General features: G+C 44.3%; 1 protein-coding gene across 1 annotated transcript; it reads right to left on the bottom strand.

Moving 5' to 3' along the window:
- Positions 1–299: 299 nt before the first annotated feature.
- rin3 (Ras and Rab interactor 3) lies at positions 300–19,619 on the bottom strand. Its single transcript, XM_045209050.1, has 14 exons — positions 19,251–19,619; positions 14,798–15,950; positions 14,418–14,532; positions 13,361–13,433; positions 12,864–12,955; positions 8,252–9,435; positions 7,847–8,010; positions 7,475–7,629; positions 4,387–4,583; positions 4,050–4,161; positions 3,570–3,704; positions 3,249–3,412; positions 2,081–2,214; positions 300–819 (listed from the first exon to the last, which is right to left on the bottom strand). The coding sequence occupies exons 1-14, from the start codon at positions 19,295–19,297 to the stop codon at positions 300–302; spliced, it is 4,245 nt and encodes a 1,414-aa protein (XP_045064985.1). The 5' UTR covers positions 19,298–19,619.
- Positions 19,620–21,600: the final 1,981 nt, after the last annotated feature.

Below are 21,600 nucleotides of genomic sequence, written 5' to 3'. Positions count from 1 at the left end.
TCAACTTGAGTCTCCTGTTGTGTGATTTGATATTTAGACCTGAAGATCAAGGTGAGGTGATGGTGGTGGTTCTCTTCTTTCAGAATGTCTCCACATGTTGTCAATGGCAGACCTAAACATTGTGTATATGATTGTGTATAAGGCAAAAACCAATGTCTCATTTAAAATGTCAATAATGATTGAGGGGGAAGCCATTGTATTCACTTGAGCAGCTCCTTGATCCTTTGAGTCCCACGTACGCATGCACACACGCACACACGCACACACGCACACACCCATGCACCCGCACACTGATGTCATCATATCTCCATCAGACTCTCCTCCTCCTCAGGCTCTGGCTCGGTTGCGGGAGCAGGCTCCTCGCTCTCCGCCTCCTGTCCTTCTGCCTCCTGTCCTTCTGCCTCCTGTCCTTCTGCCTCCTGTCCTTCTGCCTCCTGTCCTTCTGCCTCCTGTCCTTCTGCCTCCTGTCCTTCTGCCTCCTGTCCTTCTGCCTCCTGTCCTTCTGCCTCCTGTCCTTCTGCCTCCTGTCCTTCTGCCTCCTGTCCTTCTGCCTCCTGTCCTTCTGCCTCCTGTCCTTCTGCCTCCTGTCCTTCTGCCTCCTGTCCTTCTGCCTCCTGTCCTTCTGCGTCCTGTCCTTCTGCGTCCTGTCCTTCTGCGTCCTGTCCTTCTGCCTCCTGTCCTTCTGACTCTGTCCTTCCAGGCCGGTAGACAAAGTAGTACTCCTTGTGGGGCTCACTGTGGTGAAGACTGGACTTGATAGTGAGGGGGAACTCCTCAGGGGCCAGAAGCTGATGGTGGCCCTCCACCAGCACACTCAGGCTGTAAAATAGAATAGAACAGAATAGAACAGAATAGAATAGAACAGAATAGAACAGAATAGAATAGAACAGAACAGATAGAACAGAATAGAACAGAATAGAATAGAACAGATAGAACAGAACAGAATAGAATAGAACAGATAGAACAGAACAGATAGAACAGAACAGAACAGAGCAGAATAGAACAGAACAGAATAGAACAGAATAGAACAGAACAGAATAGAACAGAACAGAACAGAATAGAACAGAGCAGAATAGAACAGAACAGAATAGAACAGAACAGAATAGAACAGAACAGAATAGAACAGAGCAGAACAGAACAGAGCAGAACAGAACAGAATAGAATAGAACAGAACAGAACAGAACAGAACAGAATAGAACAGAACAGATAGAACAGAACAGATAGAACAGAACAGAATAGAACAGAACAGAACAGAATAGAATAGAACAGAATAGAATAGAGCAGAGCAGAATAGAACAGAGCAGAATAGAACAGAACAGAATAGAACAGAACAGAACAGAATAGAACAGAACAGATAGAACAGAACAGATAGAACAGAACAGATAGAACAGAGCAGAATAGAACAGAACAGAATAGAATAGAACAGAATAGAACAGAACAGAATAGAACAGAGCAGAATAGAACAGAACAGAATAGAACAGAGCAGAACAGAACAGAACAGAATATAATATAACAGAACAGAATAGAACAGAACAGATATAACAGAACAGATAGAACAGAACAGAACAGAATAGAACAGAACAGAATATAATAGAACAGAATAGAACAGAACAGAATAGAACAGAGCAGAGCAGAATAGAACAGAACAGAATAGAACCGAACAGAATAGAACAGAGCAGAATAGAACAGAGCAGAATAGAACAGAGCAGAATAGAATAGAACAGAATAGAACAGAACAGAATAGAACAGAGCAGAATAGAACAGAACAGAATAGAACAGAACAGAACAGAATAGAACAAAGCAGAATAGAACAGAGCAGAATAGAACAGAACAGAATAGAACAGAGCAGAATAGAACGGAATAGAATAGAACAGAATATAACAGAAGAGAATAGGTTAGAATGGAATAGAATATAACAGAATAGAATAGAATGGAATAAATACTTCATTTTGTGAGTTAGGGTCAGCATACACATATTGATATGCTCAGGGTCAGCCACGGAGCAACGCCCCTGGATGGAGAGAGCAGTTTTGAAGGGGTTAAGTGCCTTGGTCAAGGGCACAATGGCAGGAGATTGTACCTGTAGGACTCTGGCTCTGCCACCTCAAACTTGACAGCACACTGGGAACACAGGTCCTGGGCTGTGGTGTTGGGGTGGACCCCCAGCGTCTTAGTGTTACACCCCACCTCCAGGAACGACACGTTGATGAAGTCCTGCAACGGGACAGCGCAGAAAGAGGAATGACATGAAATATCATATGACAATTTGTTTTATTGTCAACATAATGACAATAAAATTTCAAAGAATACTGATATAGTCATAATGATCAAATGTCAAAATACTGCAGTGACATTTTCTATTCTATTACTCTGCGTCAAGCCTGACTTGGAAAGACCAACTGGACTACCGGGCCTAGTTTAGGGGGTCTCTTTTCCCAGCCTAACCCTAACCCTAACCCTAGCTTTATCCCTAATCCTAACCCTAGCCTTATCCCTAACCCTAATCCTAAACCTAGCCTTATCCCTAACCCTAACCCTAATCCTAACCCTTATCCCTAACCCTAACCCTAACCCTAACCCTTATCCCTAACCCTAACCCTAACCCTAAACCTAACCCTAACCCTAGCCTTATCCCTAACCCTAACCCTAACCCTAACCCTAACCCTAACCCTAACCCTAACCCTAATCCTAATCCTCCTAATCCTAACCCTAACCCTAATCCTAACCCTAGCCTTATCCCTAATCCTAACCCTAATCCTAATCCTTATCCCTAACCCTAACCCTAACCCTAATCCTAATCCTAACCCTAGCCTTATCCCTAATCCTAACCCTAATCCTAACCCTAGCCTTATCCCTAACCCTAACCCTAATCCTAGCCTTATCCCTAACCCTAACCCTAATCCTAACCCTAGCCTTATCCCTAATCCTAACCCTAATCCTAACCCTAGACTTATCCCTAATCCTAACCCTAATCCTAACCCTAGCCTTATCCCTAACCCTAATCCTAACCCTAACCCTAGCCTTATCCCTAACCCTAACCCTAATCCTAACCCTAACCCTAATCCTAATCCTAACCCTAGCCTTATCCTTATCCCTAACCCTAACCCTAACCCTAATCCTAACCCTAACCCTAATCCTAATCCTAACCCTAGCCTTATCCTTATCCCTAACCCTAACCCTAACCCTAGCCTTATCCCTAACCCTAACCCTCTGTGTGTGCTACCCTGGTGGTCCTGACATGTACTGACCTGTACAGATGAACGTGACACGCTGGCTTTGTTCAGGGTGCGTCTCTTCTCCCAGCGGTGGATAGAGTCCTGGATCTCCAGACTGAACTGCCGTGTCACAACCTGCTTGTCATAGTTCTTTATGTGCTCCAACGCTCCATACATAGTCGTCAGGTAGTAGGAGCCTGGTGACACACACAAGATAGTCATCATTAGTAGGCACATACACTGCATCTAACAGTGGTACTATGTGTGCGTCAGTGCTGTTATGTGTGTGTTCGTATGTGTGTGTGTACGTGTGTGTGTGTGTGCGCGTGTGTATGGAATTTAGTTTGTCCCTACCCTCTCCTAGCTGCAGTGCAGGGTCCATCAGCTCCATCATATACTCTACATCCAGTAGCAGGAAGGCCATGTTGCTCCTGGCCAGGACGTACATCAGCACCGGGAGGAAGTCATCTGCACCATGGGCCCTCCCTGCTGAACACATCAACCACCATCTTAGTCAGTTCACCTGACAATCAGGTATTTGTCAATCAGGTATTTGTGAGGCAGTACTGATCAATCATCCTCAACTTCAATCTCCACTCTCAGTCAGGTATTTGTAGACACTGGTGTCGTCCGGCAGTAATGATCAATCATTATCAATGTCAATCTGCACTTGTACACTAGCCCTGACTTTCGTTTGCAGATAGTCGAGTAATAATTAAAAAGAGACTTGGGAGGATGGCATCATGAGACTATTCTTACACTAACAAACAACATGACAAAGTTAATCATAATTCAACCACCAAAATCTACCCAGAAACAAAGACAGCACCTCACCTGGACAGCCTATAGACATGGATTCATAGATGATCTTGCAGGTCTTAAGGAGCAGATCAATCTTCTTCTGAGGGGAGTACTCCTGGTGGAGGGTCATCAACTTCAGCTGGATCTAAAATAGATGGATGGACGGATGGACAAACAGATGGATAGATGTACTTTGTTAATCCCTGAGGGGAAATTCATGTCATACAGCGGCAGACAAAACCCCCACTGTACAAGACAAAAACAGAATATAAAGTCAGGAGCCATATAAAAGTGAATGCCCTGGTCAACAGTAAATCCCTACATTAGTGCCATTAAGGTGTCATTTCAGATGCAGCCCATAACTGTCTACCTTCTCCATGACAGGGGTCTCTGGGATGCTGGTGGTGATCCCCAGTTCTGTGGTGGTGGTACCCAGGACGACACTCTGGTTCTCCCTCAGTCTCTTCAGACAGCCGTCCCTGGCGTGGATGTTTTTCAGGCCTGAATACACAGCCTCCTGCAGAGGCTTCAGCATAGCCTTACACAGGGCAGCCTCAATAATCACCTCTGGAGAACAACATGACAAAACAGTGGCCACCATTTCTATTTGAGAAGAGAGCTTGTTGCAGGCAGCTACATTTAGTCTTCAGTGCAATGCAAAGTAGGAAACTAGAATGTGGTTCCTCATTGGTGCTGGTTATACTCGCTGAGCAAATCTGGAAGCTGTTAAAAAAATTATTAATGAATGTATTTTTGGTGGATGATCACCTCTGGAGAGGAATGACACACATCACGCTGGTTAGAAATCAATGGTCTCCCTTGGAGCGGTCTATGTCTATGGCACTCTGCGTCCTTACACAGGGCTAAATATGTATTGATTTGACTTTATCTTAGATTCCCTGTCTATTCGACGCCATCTGACACATGTATTTTTGCCTGCAGTTATAGTTCTTTATGGACAAAAGATAACCAAATGGTTATTAATTCAGTATGAATATTATCCTCACTTGAATATATACGGTATTTATATGTACACTTTGTAAGAAAACCTGACATTCAGCATTCACGTTGGAGGCTAAATAAGTTGTATATTAAAGCAATAAGGCCCGAGGGGGTGTGGTATATGGCCAGTATATGGCACCTGTGCGTCAATCTGAGTAACATAATAAAACAATCCTCATCAAAATCTGTCAGTTTAAGCAGCATCATATGATGCAAAATGCATCATACGGGGAGGATTTCTGTATTTTCAAAGTAACATTTCTTGAAAACTTGATCGCTGACAAGCAAAACATTTGGGACTATGTCAACAATGGACAAATGAAACAAATACCAAAATATAGTTTTTGGGTGGAGTTTTCCTTTAAGCTAGAGTGTTTTTTGCATGGGCTGTGTTTCAATCCAACGCATCCGCCTACACCAGGGTTCTTCAATTCTGGTCCTGGAGGGCCGAAACACTTCTGTTTTTTATTTCTACCTGGTAGTTAATTGCACTCACCTGGTGTCCCAGGTCTGAATTAGCCCCTGATTAGAAGGAGAGGGTGAAAAACAGAGGTGTTTCGGCCCTCCAGGACCGGAATTGAAGAACCCTGGCCTACACTATATATACAAAACTATGTGGATACCCCTTCAAATTAGTGGATTCGGCTATTTCAGCCACACCTGTTGCTGACAGGTGTATAAAATCGAGCACACAGCCATGCACATTTCTGCCCTGCTTGAGCTGCCCCGGTTAACTGTAAGTGCTGTCATGAAGTGGTAGGCCACACAATCTAACAGAATAGGACTGCCGAGTGCTGAAGCACGTAGCGCGTAAAAATCGTCTGTCCTCGGTTGCAACACTCACTACCGAGTTCCAAACTGCCTCTGGAAGCAATGTCAGCACAATAACTGTTCGTAGGGAGCGTCATGAAACGGGTTTCCATGGCCAAGCAGCCGCACACAAGCCTAAGATCACCATGCGCAATGCCAAGCGTTGGCTGGAGTGGTGTGAAGCTTGCCGCCATTGGACTCTGGAAAGTGGAAACACGTTCTCTGGAGTGATGAATCACGTTTCTCCATCTGGTAGTCCGAAGGACGAAATCTGGGTTTGGTGGTTGCCAGGAGAACGCTACCTGCCCGAATGCATAGTGCCAACTGTAAAGTTTGGTGGAGGAGGAATAATGGTCTGGGGCTGTTTTCATGGTTCGGGCTAGGCCCCTGAGATCCAGTGAAGGGACAACTTAATGCTACAGCATACAATGACATTCTAGAAGATTCTGCGCTTCCAACTTTGTGGCAACAGTTTGGGGAAGGCCCTTTCCTGTTTCAGCATGACAATGCCCTCGTGCACAAAGCGAGGTCCATACAGAAATGGTTTGCCGAGATCAGTGTGGAAGAACTTGACTGGCCTGCACAGAACCCTGACCTCACCTTTGGGATGAATTGGAACGCCGACTGCGAGCCAGGCCTAATCGCCCAACATCAGTGCACGACCTCACTAACGCTTTTGTGGCTGAATGGAAGCAAGTCCCCGCAGCAATGTTCCAACATCTAGTGGAAATAATTCCTAGAAGAGTAGAGGCTGTTATATCAGCAAAGGGGGGACCAACTCCATATTAATGCCCATGATTTTGGAATGAGATGTTCGACGAGCAGCTGTCCACATACTTTTGGTCATGTAATGTATGTCAGCTAATTAATTCAGTATGAATATTATCCTCATTGCATATATACTGCATTTATATGTACACTGTGTAAGAAAACCTAACACTCAGCATTCACACTGGAGGCAAAATAAGTTGTATATTAAACCCAATTAAGCCATCAAATGTCAACAGTAGCAACCCTCACTAACAACCATGTTGTCTGTCCCTGTTGTAATTTCACAGGTGTCACTAGAAAGTCTAATTTCCCACGCACAGAGAGAAGACTGTGATATACAACTGTCTCCTATTTGACAGTAAATAAGGGGAACATCCTGTTTGCCAAATGTCCTGTTGGACACTGAATATGGTGGGCATGTTAATTTGAAGATTAGTGAGAACTGAAGCATTCATGTGAAAGACAGTGTTAATGTGTATGCACACATGACTGTAAGTCGCTTTGGATAAAAGCGTCTGCTAAATGGAATATATTATTATTATTATTATTAAATTATGAATATAGCCACGGCCAGGTAGAAACTGTATCAGACAAATAAAATGTTACTTTTTTTGGAGGGGGGGTGGGTCTCAAAATAAGGAGCAAGAGGAACTCAGTGTTTGAGTGTGTAAGGAGTCTCGAGAATGGTGTGTCTAACGCTGTGTGTTGACAGATGAATGTTGAGTATATCAAGGAGAATTACGCAGGCCCCGGGAATCGAACCCAAAATCCTGCCATTGCAAGCGCCATGCTCTACCAACTGCAGTAACTCTTTGATTACAACTGCTAGACTATGTTACTGTATCTAGCCTCTAACATGTTAGACTGTATCTCACCTAGTTTGTCCTCTGTGTAGACATTAGGCTCCAGTAGGTTCTGTAGCTCAGTGCTCTGGATAAGGTAACTCTTCAGCTGGGTCATCATCTGCCTGATTTCCTGCAGCATCTCAGTGCTGGAGCTGTGCTTCCCCATGGTCTCCAGGATATACACCCTGGGGTCAGATACGTTCATTGATTAGTCCATCAAGGGTGTCCGAATCGATTACAAAATTAGGGACATTGAACAAATTTAAGTGACATATTCCATTGCCCATTAGACAGGGATATGAACAAGATTCAGTTTTGAGTCAAAATATGTGTGGCCCTAATCAGCCCTAGCAGCCATCAACTAAGTGATTCTGAAAAACCTGTGTTGAACGGATCTCCTACCTGTAGTCCTTCACCAGGGTCCCGAAGTAGGAGCTCCCATCTCTGGACAGCTCTAGGATTCTCCTCTGGAGCTTGTGGTCGGTGCTCATGAAGTTAGTGAACACGCTGGAGAGGCGGTGCTTGGCTCGATCCAGCATGATGGTACGGTTCCTCTTCATCAACACCTGGAGGTTGTTATTGACTTTTAATGATAGCATTTTATTTGGATTATTTTACAGAAAAATGTCATACAGATTCACATACAGTAACAAAGTCACAGCAGCAATTGAATAGGTACAGAAATGAAGCTTTTAGTTAGGTTACTGTATGATGTCAGTTATACAGCACGTAATAATGTTAAATGGGAAGTCAAGGGGACTTCCTGGTGAAATAAAGGTGAAATAAATCAATTAAAGATATATGAACCTTGGTGTTGTTGGTCCCACCGGCTCCTACAGCCCCGCTGGCCACAGTGTCAGCCTCCTCCTCTGTACTGCTGGTAGAGTAGGAGTCATGGTCCAGGGTAGGGAAGGCAGCTTCACCATCAGGGGAGTACAGGGACACATCTGCCCCCCTGGCCTCCTTGGCCTCCCCCACGGGGACGGAGGTCGGCCTCCGGGCAGGCGAGGGGGTGCTGGAGGTCTGGGGGGTATCCGATGATGAATTGATTGACAGAAGTCCTCCGCCTATCACGTTTCGGGAGAGAGGTGTGGTGGGCGTGGCCTGAGAGGGTTTCTTCTTCCTGGGAGGCGGGACTGGAGGTGCGGCCCTTTTTGTCAGCAGGGCTGTAGCCACGGTAACAACCTCACTGATGTTTGAAGCCTCTGATGTCCCTTTGTTCTGCAGTGTCTCTGTCTCACCAGCAGGGGGTTCCACTCCTAACTTCTCCTCTGCCATGTTAGTGGTGTCATCGATGCAGACCAGTGAAGCAACAGGCACTGGGCCAACACCGCCCTCCTGTCCCGGGATTGGGGGACGCTTCTGTGAGGGTTTCGGCCGTAGGGGCACGAGTGGTATCCTGTGTGGGGGTGGTCGCGGTGCTGGGTGTCTCTGTCCTGCTGTTGCTCCGTGCGGTGACAGAGCCTGTAGAGGCTGAGTAGCTGCTACTGAGTCAGTAACAGTAACCCACACCTCTCTCTCCGAGACGAGTTGAGAAGCACCTCCCTCTCCATCCCCACTGTCTTTGCTGCTGTCTCCTTCCCCTTTCTGCCCTGCTGCCTTGGCTATTACTATTCGCGGTGGGGGTGGAGACCTGGGGGAGACACTTTCCCCTCTGGCACCCTGCTTAGCCCCCTGTGACAGAATCAAGCCCTCTGGGATGTTTGGGGGCCGGGGTGGGGGTCGTTTGAACTTGTGGGGTACCTGCCCTTGCCCCTGCCCTGGGCCTGGGGTGTTCAGACTCTGGCTCCTGTGGATGGGAGCTGGGGTCGGGGTGGAGGCCTCCAGGCTGCTGCAGTACTCCTCGATGAAGATGGGGTTGATGTACCACAGACAGTCATTACTATTCCCGGTGGACAGCTGGATCTCACAGGAGGAACTGCTGTGGCCCTGACCCTGGTTGTCACGTTTGACCATTTTTGAGGAGCTGTTAAGCTGAGAACCCCAGAAATCTGTGAGGAGAAAAAGGTCATTGTGATTACTGAGAACATTTCCAAGTAATGCTTTATTTCCGAGTGCTGTTGATCTTTTTCATAGAAGTGAGAAAGAAAGAGTTACCAGCCCACCATCAGAAAGAGTTACCAGCCCACCATCAGAAAGAGTTACCAGCCCACCATCAGAAAGAGTTACCAGCCCACCATCAGAAAGAGTTACCAGCCCACCATCAGAAAGAGTTACCAGCCCACCATCAGAAAGAGTTACCAGCCCACCATCAGAAAGAGTTACCAGCCCACCATCAGAAAGAGTTACCAGCCCATCATCAGAAAGAGTTACCAGCCCACCATCAGAAAGAGTTACCAGCCCACCATCACTAGGGCTGAACTCTATTATCGTCAGATAATTATACTTTTATTTTCACAAGATAACAAGCTTTATCAAAGACAACTGGTTGATGATGAGCAATCAGTATTCACAATGCAGAGAGGAACTAACTACATTAGAGAGAACATATAAATGGAACTTTGTTCTAAGATGAATCGGAAGGGTTTTGTTTCATAGCTATTACAGTTTTTTACGATTGTTTACACACTAAAATTAAAATTTCCACACAATTAGCAAAATTGTACTCCAATGAGCAAAACACCTCCACAGATTTGCACAACATTACACACAATGTCCGCCTCACCCTTTTTGCAAAACATTACACACAGTGATTTGTAAAACTCTACACACATTTTCACACCTTAGACACAGATAAGGATCGTGAGGTTACTTCCTTGTAATTACAAAGCACCGGATTGCCAATTACCAAACTAATGAACGAATTGGATAAACACATCTACCAGGTGTGGAAGCACACATGTGCTAATTTGAAAACGCAGCACTCAGGTGTGCTATAAAAGGCAGCAGGTGAGTTCACCTGTCTTCAACAAAAATGGAAGGAGTTAGAAGAAGAAGAAGAGTGAGAATGAGAGGGGGAGCTCAAAGAGGAGATGAAGGCGGTAGAGGAAGAGGAGAAGGAGGTAGAGGAAGAGGCATAGGTAGAGGAGAAGAAGGTAGAGGAAGAGAAGGAGGTAGAGGAAGACACCTAGGTAGAGGAAGAGGTAGAGAAGGACTTGAAGAGTTGATAGAACCTGAACAAAGAAGACAAGGGCCAAATTTGACTCGAGAAATCCGTGCAACACTTATTGACCATGTTATCAACCATGGACTGACACTGATGGAAGCTGGACAAAGAGTTCAACCAAATCTCAGCAGAAATACTGTTGTGTCAGTAATTCGGACATTTCATCGAGAAAACAGGTAAGCTAACCACACAGTATACATTGAAACTGAAGCTTGTATAATCAATATTGTTTACTGTGACATTTGACAGTAGGCTGCATATATATATATATATTTATTTATTTTTATCTTATTTTGTTTTTACATAGGATTGAGGGTCGAGGACACCAAGGTGGAAGGGGCCCTATGTTTAGTCGTGCACAAGAGGCCGCCATTGTGAACATGGTTTTGGCCAATAATTGTATCAGGCTACGAGAAATCCAAGCCAATATCATCAATGATGACAATATTTTCAATAACATCCAACGAGTCTCTCTGTCAACATTAGGTCGAATCCTAAAGAAAAATCAAATATACATGAAGCAACTGTATCGGGTACCATTTGACAGAAATTCAGAGAGAGTGAAACATCTGCGCAATGAGTATGTGGAGGTATGCATTGTTCATCTGACTATGGTGTGGTATCATGCACTGCTCATAATGTTCTGTCACAAAAAAATACTGTGCTATAGATATTGAATAGCATCCTATTTTCTTTAATGTGTTTCAGAGAGTTTTGCAAATGGATGCTGCTGAAATTCAACATGAATTTATATATGTGGATGAGGCTGGATTTAACCTTGCAAAAACAAGAAGAAGAGGGAGAAATGTAATTGGGCACAGGGCAATCACCAATGTGCCAGGGCAGCGAGGGGGTAACATCACCCTTTGCGCTGCTATCACACAAAATGGGGTCCTCCACCACCATGCAAATCTGGGACCCTATAATGCAAATCTGATACTTGCATTTCTTGACCGATTGCATGAGATTGTCACAGCATTACACCAAGTGGACCAGATGCGGTACATTGTCGTTTGGGACAATGTCTCATTTCATCGGGCTGCTCTAGTCCAGAACTGGTTCCATGATCACCCTGATTTTGAAGTTTTATACCTTCCCCCATACTCCCCCCTTCCTGAATCCTATAGAATAATTTTTTTTCAGCGTGGCGGTGGAAGGTATATGACCTGCGGCCTTATGACCGTTTGCCCCTCATTCAGGCCATGGAACAGGCATGTGATCTTATTGAAGCAGCTTCAGTGCAGGGGTGGATTCGTCACACAAGGCGATTCTTCCAACGGTGCCTTGCCAATGAAGACATAGCCTGTGATGTGGATGAAATGTTATGGCCTGATCCAGCCAGACGGAGAGACGGATAGTTACAGTATTCTTGTTGCTTTTACAGTAGTTTTCTTTCATTTCTGTTTACTTTTACTTTACTTTTCTTCAGAGTCAAAGTGTATGTACTGTAATTCATGCAGTAATTTTTATTTGTCTACGGATTTTATTTGTTTACAGTAATTGATATCATTGTTGGTTGATTACTGTAACTGATTATGGTAAGAAATACTGTAAGTATTGAAATAAATACTTGAAATATTCAGTCTGCAGCATCAAGTGTTGTGCAGTGCTTGGTAAGGTTATAGTAGGCCTACAGTATTTGTCTACATTCTCCTTATATCTAAAAAAATAGTGAGAAACTCACAACATTATTCATGATTTGTTTTGTCACCTAAATTATCTCTCACATACAGTAAGAATGTCTGGCCAAAAATCTATTATTCTTTTTTTTTTACAAATGTGTTTTTTATTTATCACAGCAGTGTGAAACTGGCTGCAATAGTGTATGATCATTGATGACTGTGTTGGTTAAATGAAAACAAATAGCATTTTCACAAATATGTGTATATGTTTTGACTGAAGTGTGTATGTTTTGACTGAAGTGTGTCATTTTGCAAACAATCTAGGAATTTTGCTAATTGATTGTGGTGTTTGGATAATTGTGATTATATTTTGACAAAAATAACTCTGTTTTCAAAATCGCGTGTAAACAATTGAAAAAAACTGTAAAGGAGGAAGCTAGCCCATATAGCCTGCACGCACGCACACACACACACACACACACTGTACTTGTGCGTGTGACATTCAAACGTGAAACTGAAACACACACTCCACGCACTCACTCACACTGTTGAGACACTTCGCCTCCATTTCACTCAAAGGCTCTTCTTTCTCTGGTCAACCTTGCCTGAAAGTGATATAATGACCTCATATACATAACCTACCTATTTTTAAAATAGAACACAGAGGTTTTCAGAATGTCCCACTGCCTACCTGAGCCTAACGTCGATATCATCTCTATATCTTCATACTTGGTTGCCTGGACGATGACCTGAGGCAACCTCAGAGTGAAGGGTAGAATATCCCTGGAAGATAATTCATCACATCATTATTAATGTATTAGTAAAAAATATTTTCAAGTGCCAGATGTAGGATCTTAATTTGATCAACCTGTTGCAGGATAACTTTCCTGTAATTCAGGACATTTTAAACTTGTAAGTTTCTCATTTCCACTTTGAAATTTCAGGCTTGATTTTCCCTTAAGAAAAATGTATCAACCCCTACTAAAATGTCCATTAATTATAATCCACATAATAATTCACACTTCCTGTCGCTGCAGGATTATTTTCCTGCTGTATCAAACTGGCTCAAATTAAGATCCTACATCTGTAGGATCTGCAGCATAATCTTGTCTTGTCGGCTGACACGGTAGATACTACAGGATACTATACGTTGAACTATAGGATCTGAAGGGTATAGTCTTGTCTTACCGGCTGACACAGTAGAAGGCGATGAGTTTGAATATGTTGTCAAAGACCAGAACAGACCCTTCCAGGTATATCACTGTTAGAGGAGGGAGAGGGTGTTATAACACAATATTATATGAATACTGACATTCTACATCAGATTGATCCCTTAGTCATGTAGTAGAGATGGATTGGGACTGAGAGGTTGCACACATGATTCAAGAGATGAAACTGCAAACATACTTTTCAACAGATTCTCTCTCTCCCTCTCTCTCTCCATCTCTCAATCGCTCTCACACACACATCCCTATGCTGCGGCCAGGGTCTGGTGAGCTCAAAGTAGCAGGAAGTCCTGTAATGTCAACATCCAGCCCAGGACAGGAAGTCTGTGGTCACACAGTGAGCACCCTCACCCTCCCACCCCTCTCCCCCACAGGAGTCACAAATAGAGCATGTCACATAGAGCAGCTGTAAGAATGTGTGTGTGTGGATGGATGGGCTAGCATTATGTGTTCTGTGTGTGTGGATGGATGGGCTAGCATTATGTGTTCTGTGTGTGTGGATGGATGGGCTAGCATCATGTGTTCTGTGTGTGTGGATGGATGGGCTAGCATCATATGTTCTCTGTGTGTGGATGGATGGGCTAGCATCATGTGTTCTGTTTATGGATTGATGGATGGGGTAGCATCATGTGTTCTGTTTATGGATTGATGGATGGGCTAGCATCATGTGTTCTGTTTATGGATTGATGGATGGGCTAGCATCATGTGTTCTGTTTATGGATTGATGGATGGGGTAGCATCATGTGTTCTGTTTATGGATTGATGGATGGGGTAGCATCATGTGTTCTGTTTATGGATTGATGGATGGGGTAGCATCATGTGTTCTGTTTATGGATTGATGGATGGGGTAGCAGGACCGAGGGCTGTAACACAGATAGTCCCCATACCTATTTACCACTGACTGTTCACCCGGGTCTGAGGACAGGACACTGACTGTTGAGGCTTAGGGTTAGGATAAATTCAGTTACAAGGGGCATTATATTAAAACATTATAGACCTTCTCTGGTTAGGATACTCACATGACTTCTCCTCTTTAACCAGAACGTCCTGGACCTGAGGCTCCCCCTGCTGGTTAGACACACATACTGACAGCACCATGGATTTCTGGTCGGGGCTTTTACGCACTAAAAATATCTGTGGGTACACAACGTAATGCTATTAATATCTATTATCATACAACAAATATAAATGAGGAACTCTTTCAAAGATGTCTGCCCCTACATGCGTTGTGTAAGTATTTTTGATGTACTGTGAGTGAGTATGTGACCAATTAATGAATGTGTGAACGGTTTGTACAGCTAAATCATCGATGTTCGGCTGCAGAACAGTCGACCACGGTCGACCACAGATACATAATGTGCCTATGTGTTTGTGTAAAGAACATGTTAGTAACTCTCACCCCAGGGATTTCTTTCTTCAGTATGAGTGTGGTCCTGTCCTGGGCCATACCCAGCTGCAACCACACCGGGCAAGTTTTGATCAGTTTCTCCAGGATACTGATGCTAGGTCGTGGGGCTGTGGCTTGGGTTGGTGATGGGGCTGGCGAGGAGGCCGAAGCTGGGGCGGGCTTGGGAACAAGAGGGACTAGTGGGGAGGGTAGAGGGGGAGAGGAGCGCTTCATGGGTGGAAGTGGGGGTCTGGGGAGAGCTGGAGAGGAGGGTTTGGCTATCGAGTGAGGGTGAGGTACGGGGGGTCTCGGCTGGGGTGGTCCAGAGAGTTTTCGCGGTGGTGAGGGTCTAGGAAGAGGGGGTGAGGAGAACCTTGAGAAAGAAGGAACAGGGGCAGACGGAGGTACGGAAGGATTTGAGATAGGATGAATGGGGGGAGTGGAAAGTGGGGGTTTTGCTATAGGAGGTATGTGGGGAGAAGAGAGAGGAAGTGAGGAGGGTTTTGAGATGGGAGTTACAATGGGAGCAGAGAGGAGCATAGATGAGGGCTTTGGGACTGGCTGAGATGAAGCTGCTGGTAGGGTTGGTTCTGAAGAGGAGAGCTCTGGGACTGAAGAGGACATATGTAAGGGGAGGGGAGGAGCAGAGACATCCAGGATGTCAGGAAGGGGGAGTGTAGAGGGCTCTGAGACTTGAGGAGGTACAGGTGTGGGGAGGGGGGGAGTAGATGTCTCTAAGACTTGAGGGGGTAGTGATGTGACGAGGGTGGAAGCAGAGATCTCCGGGACATCGGGGACTAGGGGTCTGGATAAGGGGGGAGTACATTCCTTTGGGACAGTGGCATCAGTGACATCAGAGACATCAGTTGTGTCAGTGGCATCAATGGCCAAGTCAATTTGAGAAGGGAGCAATTCAGAAGCTGAATGAAAGGGCAGTGTGGGTGAGGATGGTGAGGAGGGTATGAGGGGTGAAGGGAGGAGGGGGGATGAGTCCAGGTAGACAGGTGGAGGTGAGGGAGTTGGTTCAGGGGGTGGGGAGGGTTTGGAGGGGAGAGTCGGGGGAAGGGAGAGGGCAGGTCTGGGAGGGGGGAATGGTGCTGTTGATCCTGAAGATGAGGTAGGGGTGATGGGGGGTCTAGGTGGGGAGCGAGGCTCAGCATTCACCCTTTTGGAGAGAGATGAAAGATAGGCAGAGAGAGAGAGAGAGAGAGAGAGAGAGAGAGAGAGAGAGAGAGAGAGAGAGAGAGAGAGAGAGAGAGAGAGAGAGAGAGAGAGAGAGAGAGAGAGAGAGAGAGAGAGAGAGAGAGAGAGAGAGAGAGAAAGAAAGAAAGAAAGACAAAAATAATGTTGTTCCAAAAAAGGTCCAGTTGCAAGGACCACAAATTCCATCTAGACACCGTTGCCCTAGAGCAGGGTTTCCCAAACTCGGTGCACGTTTTGTTTTTTGCCCTAGCAGTACACAGCTGATTCAAATAATCAACTAATCATCAAGCTTTTATGATTTGAATCAGCCGTGTTATACATGCTATACAGCAAAAACCAAAACGTGCACCCCTTGGGGTCCCGAGAACTGAGTTTGGGAAACCCTGCCCTAGAGCACACAAAAACGATACATACCACGGCCTAAACATCAGCGCCACAGGTACTGTAACTTCCACAAAGCTGTGAACGATCTGAGAGACAAGGCAAGAAGGGCCTTCTACACCATCAAAAGGAACTAAACATTCAACATACCAATTAGGATCTGGCTAAAAATACTTGAATCAGTTATAGAACACATTGCCCTTTATGGTTGTGAGGTCTGGGGTCTGCTCACCAACCAATCATTCACAAAATGGGACAAACAACAAATTTAGACTCTGCATGCAGAATTCTGCTAAAATATCCTCTGTGTGCAACATAAAACACCAAATAATGCATGCTGAGCAGAATTAGGCCGATACCTGCTAATTATCAAAATCCAGAAAAGAGCCGTTAAATTCTACAACCACCTAAAAGGAAGCGATTCCCAAACCTTCCATAACAAAGCCATTACCTACAGAGAGATGAACCTGGAGAAGAGTCCCCTAAGCAAGCTGGTCTTGGGGCTCTGTTCACAAACACAAACAGACCCCACAGAGCCCCAGGACAGCAACACAATTAGACCCAACCAAATCATGAGAAAACAAAAAGATAATTACTTGACACATTGGAAAGAATTAACAAAAAAACTGAGCAAACTATAATGCTATTTGGCCCTAAACAGACCGTACACAGTGGCAGAATACCTGACCACTATGACTGACCCAACATTATGGAAAGCTTTGACTATGTACAGACTCAGTGAGCATAGCCTTGCTATTGAGAAAGGCCGCCGTTGGCAGACCTGGCTCGCAAGAGAAGACAGGCTATGTGCACATTGACCACAAAATGAGGTGGAAACTGAGCTGTACTTCCTAACCTCCTGCCAAATGTATGACCATATTAGAGACACATATTTCCCTCAGATTACACAGACCCACAAAACAAATCAAATTCTGATAAACTCCCATATCTATTGGGTGAAATACCACAGTGAGACAGAGAAAGAAAGAAAGAAATAGAGAGCGATAGAGAGATAAGATTTACTACCTTTGCAATGGGTGACTAACATGTATATTACCCATGACTGTATATAACATGTATATTGAATAGCTCTAGAAAGGTTTTATTCTGCATTCTCATAAGTAGCCTATATATTTATTCATTTATTTCACCTTCATCAACGCTGATTTAAGTTCATTTAACAAGTGACATAAATAAGGGATCATAGCTTTCACCTGGATTCAACTGGTCAGTCTATGTCATGGAAAAAGCAGGTGTTCTTAATGTTTTGTATACTCAGTGTACATCAAGCGGACTCACGTCACACTACAGAAACAGGAGATAGGCTCCTATGATCTGCCAAGGCTCGTGGTTAATACTGTTTGCTTTGAAACGATCATCTTGCCAAGGGTGAGTTATCTTTGGCATAAACTTGCAAAAGTTAGGATTGTTAAAAAATAAAGTACACAATCAAAAAAGGTTGTTGAAGTAGAAGGCCTTATCTTTGGTTTAGAGACCTTGAGCCCAGACTTACACAGACTAAACTCCTGTCCATTTGTTTGTTTTTACATAGCACACCCAGCTGACCTTCTAGTACAGAGTTAGAGCCACAGAACTAGTGTGCGATTCCATTCCAGTGGGAGAGGGAAATATTTTTGGTATCTCAGATTGTTCTGGCAATTCTCACATAGAAACTTCATTAGGAGGAAGGATGTTTGACATGCTTTTTACATTTGTATCACAAAAGTTTGTGAGAAAATCATGATGAAAGTGGCCATTTTAGGTCCTTTGTAGACCCATGCCTCCTGTAAGACCCAGTGATCCATGAACCGTACATGAGACAGACAACATCTTGGTATCATTATACTCCTTATAGGGTGCTCTAACATATGGAGTATATCTAGATTCTGAAATACAATTATTCACATTCATTTATTCAACATAAAAAATATTAATATCTCAAAACTACTCCTTTTGATTTTGTTAATTTTAATATCTATTGTTTGGAACAATATACTCTACAAGTACATCAAATTTCCAGAGTGGGCTCTCTGTTAATTCTGAAGGTATGATACATTTTAAGAGCACCACCAATGCAGTGAATGGGAAAATGGATTCAAAGGAAACTCCCTCTGCTGGTGACTTGTTGAATGTGCAATCCTAAAGGCGGGCTGGGATTGGTTAATGACCTATAATGTCAATTTCTATGTATAAAATGTGTCATTAAAAGTACCAGAGAGTCCACTCTGGAAAGTTGACGTGTTTGAAGAGTAAATTGTTAAAAACTATGTGTGTAAAAATAAGCTAAATCATAAAGGGTAGTTTCAGATATTAATATTAATATTTTTCATGTTGAATGAATGAATGTGAAAATGGTATTTCAGAATCTAGACATACTCCATATTTGGGAAACACAATAAGAAGTATAATGACACCAAGATTTTGTCTGTCTCATGTACGGTTTACAGATCCTAGGGTCTTACAGGAGGCATGGGTCTAAAAAGGGCCTAAAATGGCCACTATCGTCATGATTTTCAAAGAAAATGGTTTGTGATACAAATGTAAAAAACATTCCAAACATCCTTCCTCCCAATTTAGTTTCTATGTTAAAGTTGTCAGAACAATCTGAGATACCCGATTGTAGCGTGTAGCCCATTTGGTAGAGCATGGCGCTTGCAACGCCAGGGTTGTGGGTTCATTTCCCACGGGGGGCCAGTATGAAAATGTATGCACTCACTAACTGTAAGTCGCTCTGGATAAGAGCGCCTGCTAAATGACTAAAATGTAAAAAATGTAATACCAAAAATATTTTCTGCTACAACTGGCGTGGACCAGTTAGAGGCTCTAAGCCCATTCTAGAGATTAGATTTCTATGGTTGGAACAGAGTTTGTTTCTGCATACCCAGTAGATGTTCCGGTCTCCTGAGAGAGAACAGCTGTTTTCATCATTCAGTCGTTCGGACTCCAAACTCTTTCCTAAAGTCCTTCAAAGCAACCTCCTGCGTCAGTCACACACAACTCCACTGGAACAATCCATGTTGGTAGCCTGAGAACTCCTCCATGTCCTTGGATCCGTTCTCAATCTCCTTTTTCTATCTCACACTGTGTTCCCCTCTATCTTTATTTTTCACACTCTAGTCCAGCACAGTTTACAAAAAGTTAGGTGACAGGAAAAGTATTCTCTCTCTCTCTGACTCTCTCTTTCCCCCTCTCCTCTTTCTGTGTGTCTCTACTTCCTGTCTCTCTGAGCTGTGTTGCTTTCAGGAAGAGGCAGTCCAGTGTGGGCAGGCTGCCCCCCTTCTCTCCTCTCCTCCACTCTTCCCCCATTCACACAGCTAGCCTTCAGGTCTGCCAGGAAGATCACAGATCTCCTAAAAAAAACAGTTCTAGTTCTAGACCCTCCTTCTCTTTCTCCTCTTCTTGTCCCACTTGTCTTTCTCACACACTCGGTAGTTCTTCTCTCTCTATCTCTCTCTCTCTCTCACACACTAGGTAGTTATTTTCTCTCTCTATCTCTCTCTCTCTCTCTCACACACACTCGGTAGTTCTTCTCTCTCTATCTCTCTCTCTCTCTCACACACTCGGTAGTTCTTCTCTCTCTCTATCTCTCTCTCTCACACACTCAGTAGTTCTTCTCTCTCTCTATCTCTCTCTCTCACACACACTCGGTAGTTCTTCTCTCTCTCTATCACTCTCTCTCACACACTCGGTAGTTCTTCTCTCTCTCGATCTCTCTCTCTCACACACTCGGTAGTTCTTCTCTCTCTCTATCTCTCTCTCTCACACACTCGGTAGTTATTTTCTCTCTCTATCTCTCTCTCTCTCTCACACACACTCTGTAGTTCTTCTCTCTCTCTATCTCTCTCTCTCACACACTCAGTAGTTATTCACTCTCTCTATCTCTCTCTCTCTCTCTCTCTCTCTCTCTCTCTCTCTCACACACTCAGTAGTTCTTCTCTCTCTCTATCGATCTCTCTCTCTCTCACACACATTGTAGTTCTTCGCTCTCTCTATCTCTAGCTCTCTCTCTCTCTCTCTCTCTCTCTCTCTCTCTCTCTCTCTCTCTCTCTCTCTCTCTCTCTCTCTCTCTCTCACATACTCGGTAGTTCTTCTCTCTCTCTCTCTCTCTCTCTCTCTCTCTCTCTCTCTCTCTCTCTCTCTCTCTCTCTCTCTCTCTCTCTCTCACACACTCAGTAGTTATTCTGAGTGTGTGGTAGTTCTTCTCTCTCTATCTCTCTCTCTTTCTCACACACTCAGTAGTTCTTCTCTATCTCTCTCTCTCTCTCTCTCTCTCTCTCTCTCTCTCTCTCTCTCTCTCTCTCTCTCTCTCTCTCTCTCTCTCTCTCTCTCTCTCTCTCTCTCTCTCTCTCTCTCTCACACACACACTCGGTAGTTCTTTTCTCTCTCTATCTCTCCCCCATCTCTCTCACACACTCAGTAGTTCTTCTCTCTCTCTATCTCTCTCTCTCTCACACACACTCGGTAGTTCTTCTCTCTCTCTATCTCTCTCTCACACACTCTGTAGTTCTTCGCTCTCTCTCTCTCTCTCTCTCTCTCTCTCTCTCACACACACTCAGTAGTTCTTTTCTCTGTCTATCTCTCCCCCATCTCTCTCACAAACTCAGTAGTTCTTCACTCTCTCTATCTCTCTCTCTCTCTCTCTCTCTCTCTCTCTCTCTCTCTCACACACACACTCGGTAGTTCTTCTCTCTCTCTCTCTCTCTCTCTCTCTCTCTCTCTCTCTCTCTCTCTCTCTCTCTCTCTCTCTCTCTCTCTCTCACACACTGTAGTTCTTTGCTCTCTCTATCTCTCTCTTTCTCTCTCACTCACACACTCGGTAGTTCATCGCTCTCTCTATCTCTCTCTCTCTCTCTCACACACTCGGTAGTTCTTCGCTCTCTCTATCTCTCTCTCTCTCACACACTCGGTAGTTCTTCTCTCTCTATCTCTCTTTCACTCACACACTCGGTTGTTCTTCTCTCTCTCTGTCTCTCTCTGTCTCACACACTCAGTAGTTCTTCTCTCTCTCTATCTCTCTCTCTCTCTCTCACACACACTCTGTAGTTCATCTCTCTCTCTATCTATCTCTCTTTCTCACACACTCAGTAGTTCTTCTCTCTCCATCTCTCTCTTTCTCACACACTCGGTAGTTCTTCGCTCTCTCTCTCTATCTCTCTCTCTCTCTCTCTCTCTCTCTCTCTCTCTCAATTCAATTCAATTCAATTCAATTCAATAGACTTTATTGACATGGC

This window comes from Coregonus clupeaformis, chromosome 29, assembly GCF_020615455.1.
Source record: "Coregonus clupeaformis isolate EN_2021a chromosome 29, ASM2061545v1, whole genome shotgun sequence".
Lineage (NCBI taxonomy): Eukaryota > Metazoa > Chordata > Actinopteri > Salmoniformes > Salmonidae > Coregonus > Coregonus clupeaformis.
Note: the sequence above shows the minus strand (reverse complement) of the source record. Positions and strands in the feature narration are given on the sequence as shown.

What these genes read in the sequence shown, in the direction of transcription:
- rin3 (XM_045209050.1), bottom strand. Translation starts at nt 19,297, where the DNA reads ATGATGAAAACAGCTGTTCTCTCTCAGGAGACCGGAACATCTACTGG. An exon ending in CTACACAGAGGACAAACTAG is followed by an intron (nt 4,584 to 7,474) that starts GTGAGATACAGT and finishes GTTGTTCTCCAG; the next exon opens with AGGTGATTATTGAGGCTGCC. An exon ending in CATGTCTATAGGCTGTCCAG is followed by an intron (nt 3,705 to 4,049) that starts GTGAGGTGCTGT and finishes TGATGTGTTCAG; the next exon opens with CAGGGAGGGCCCATGGTGCA.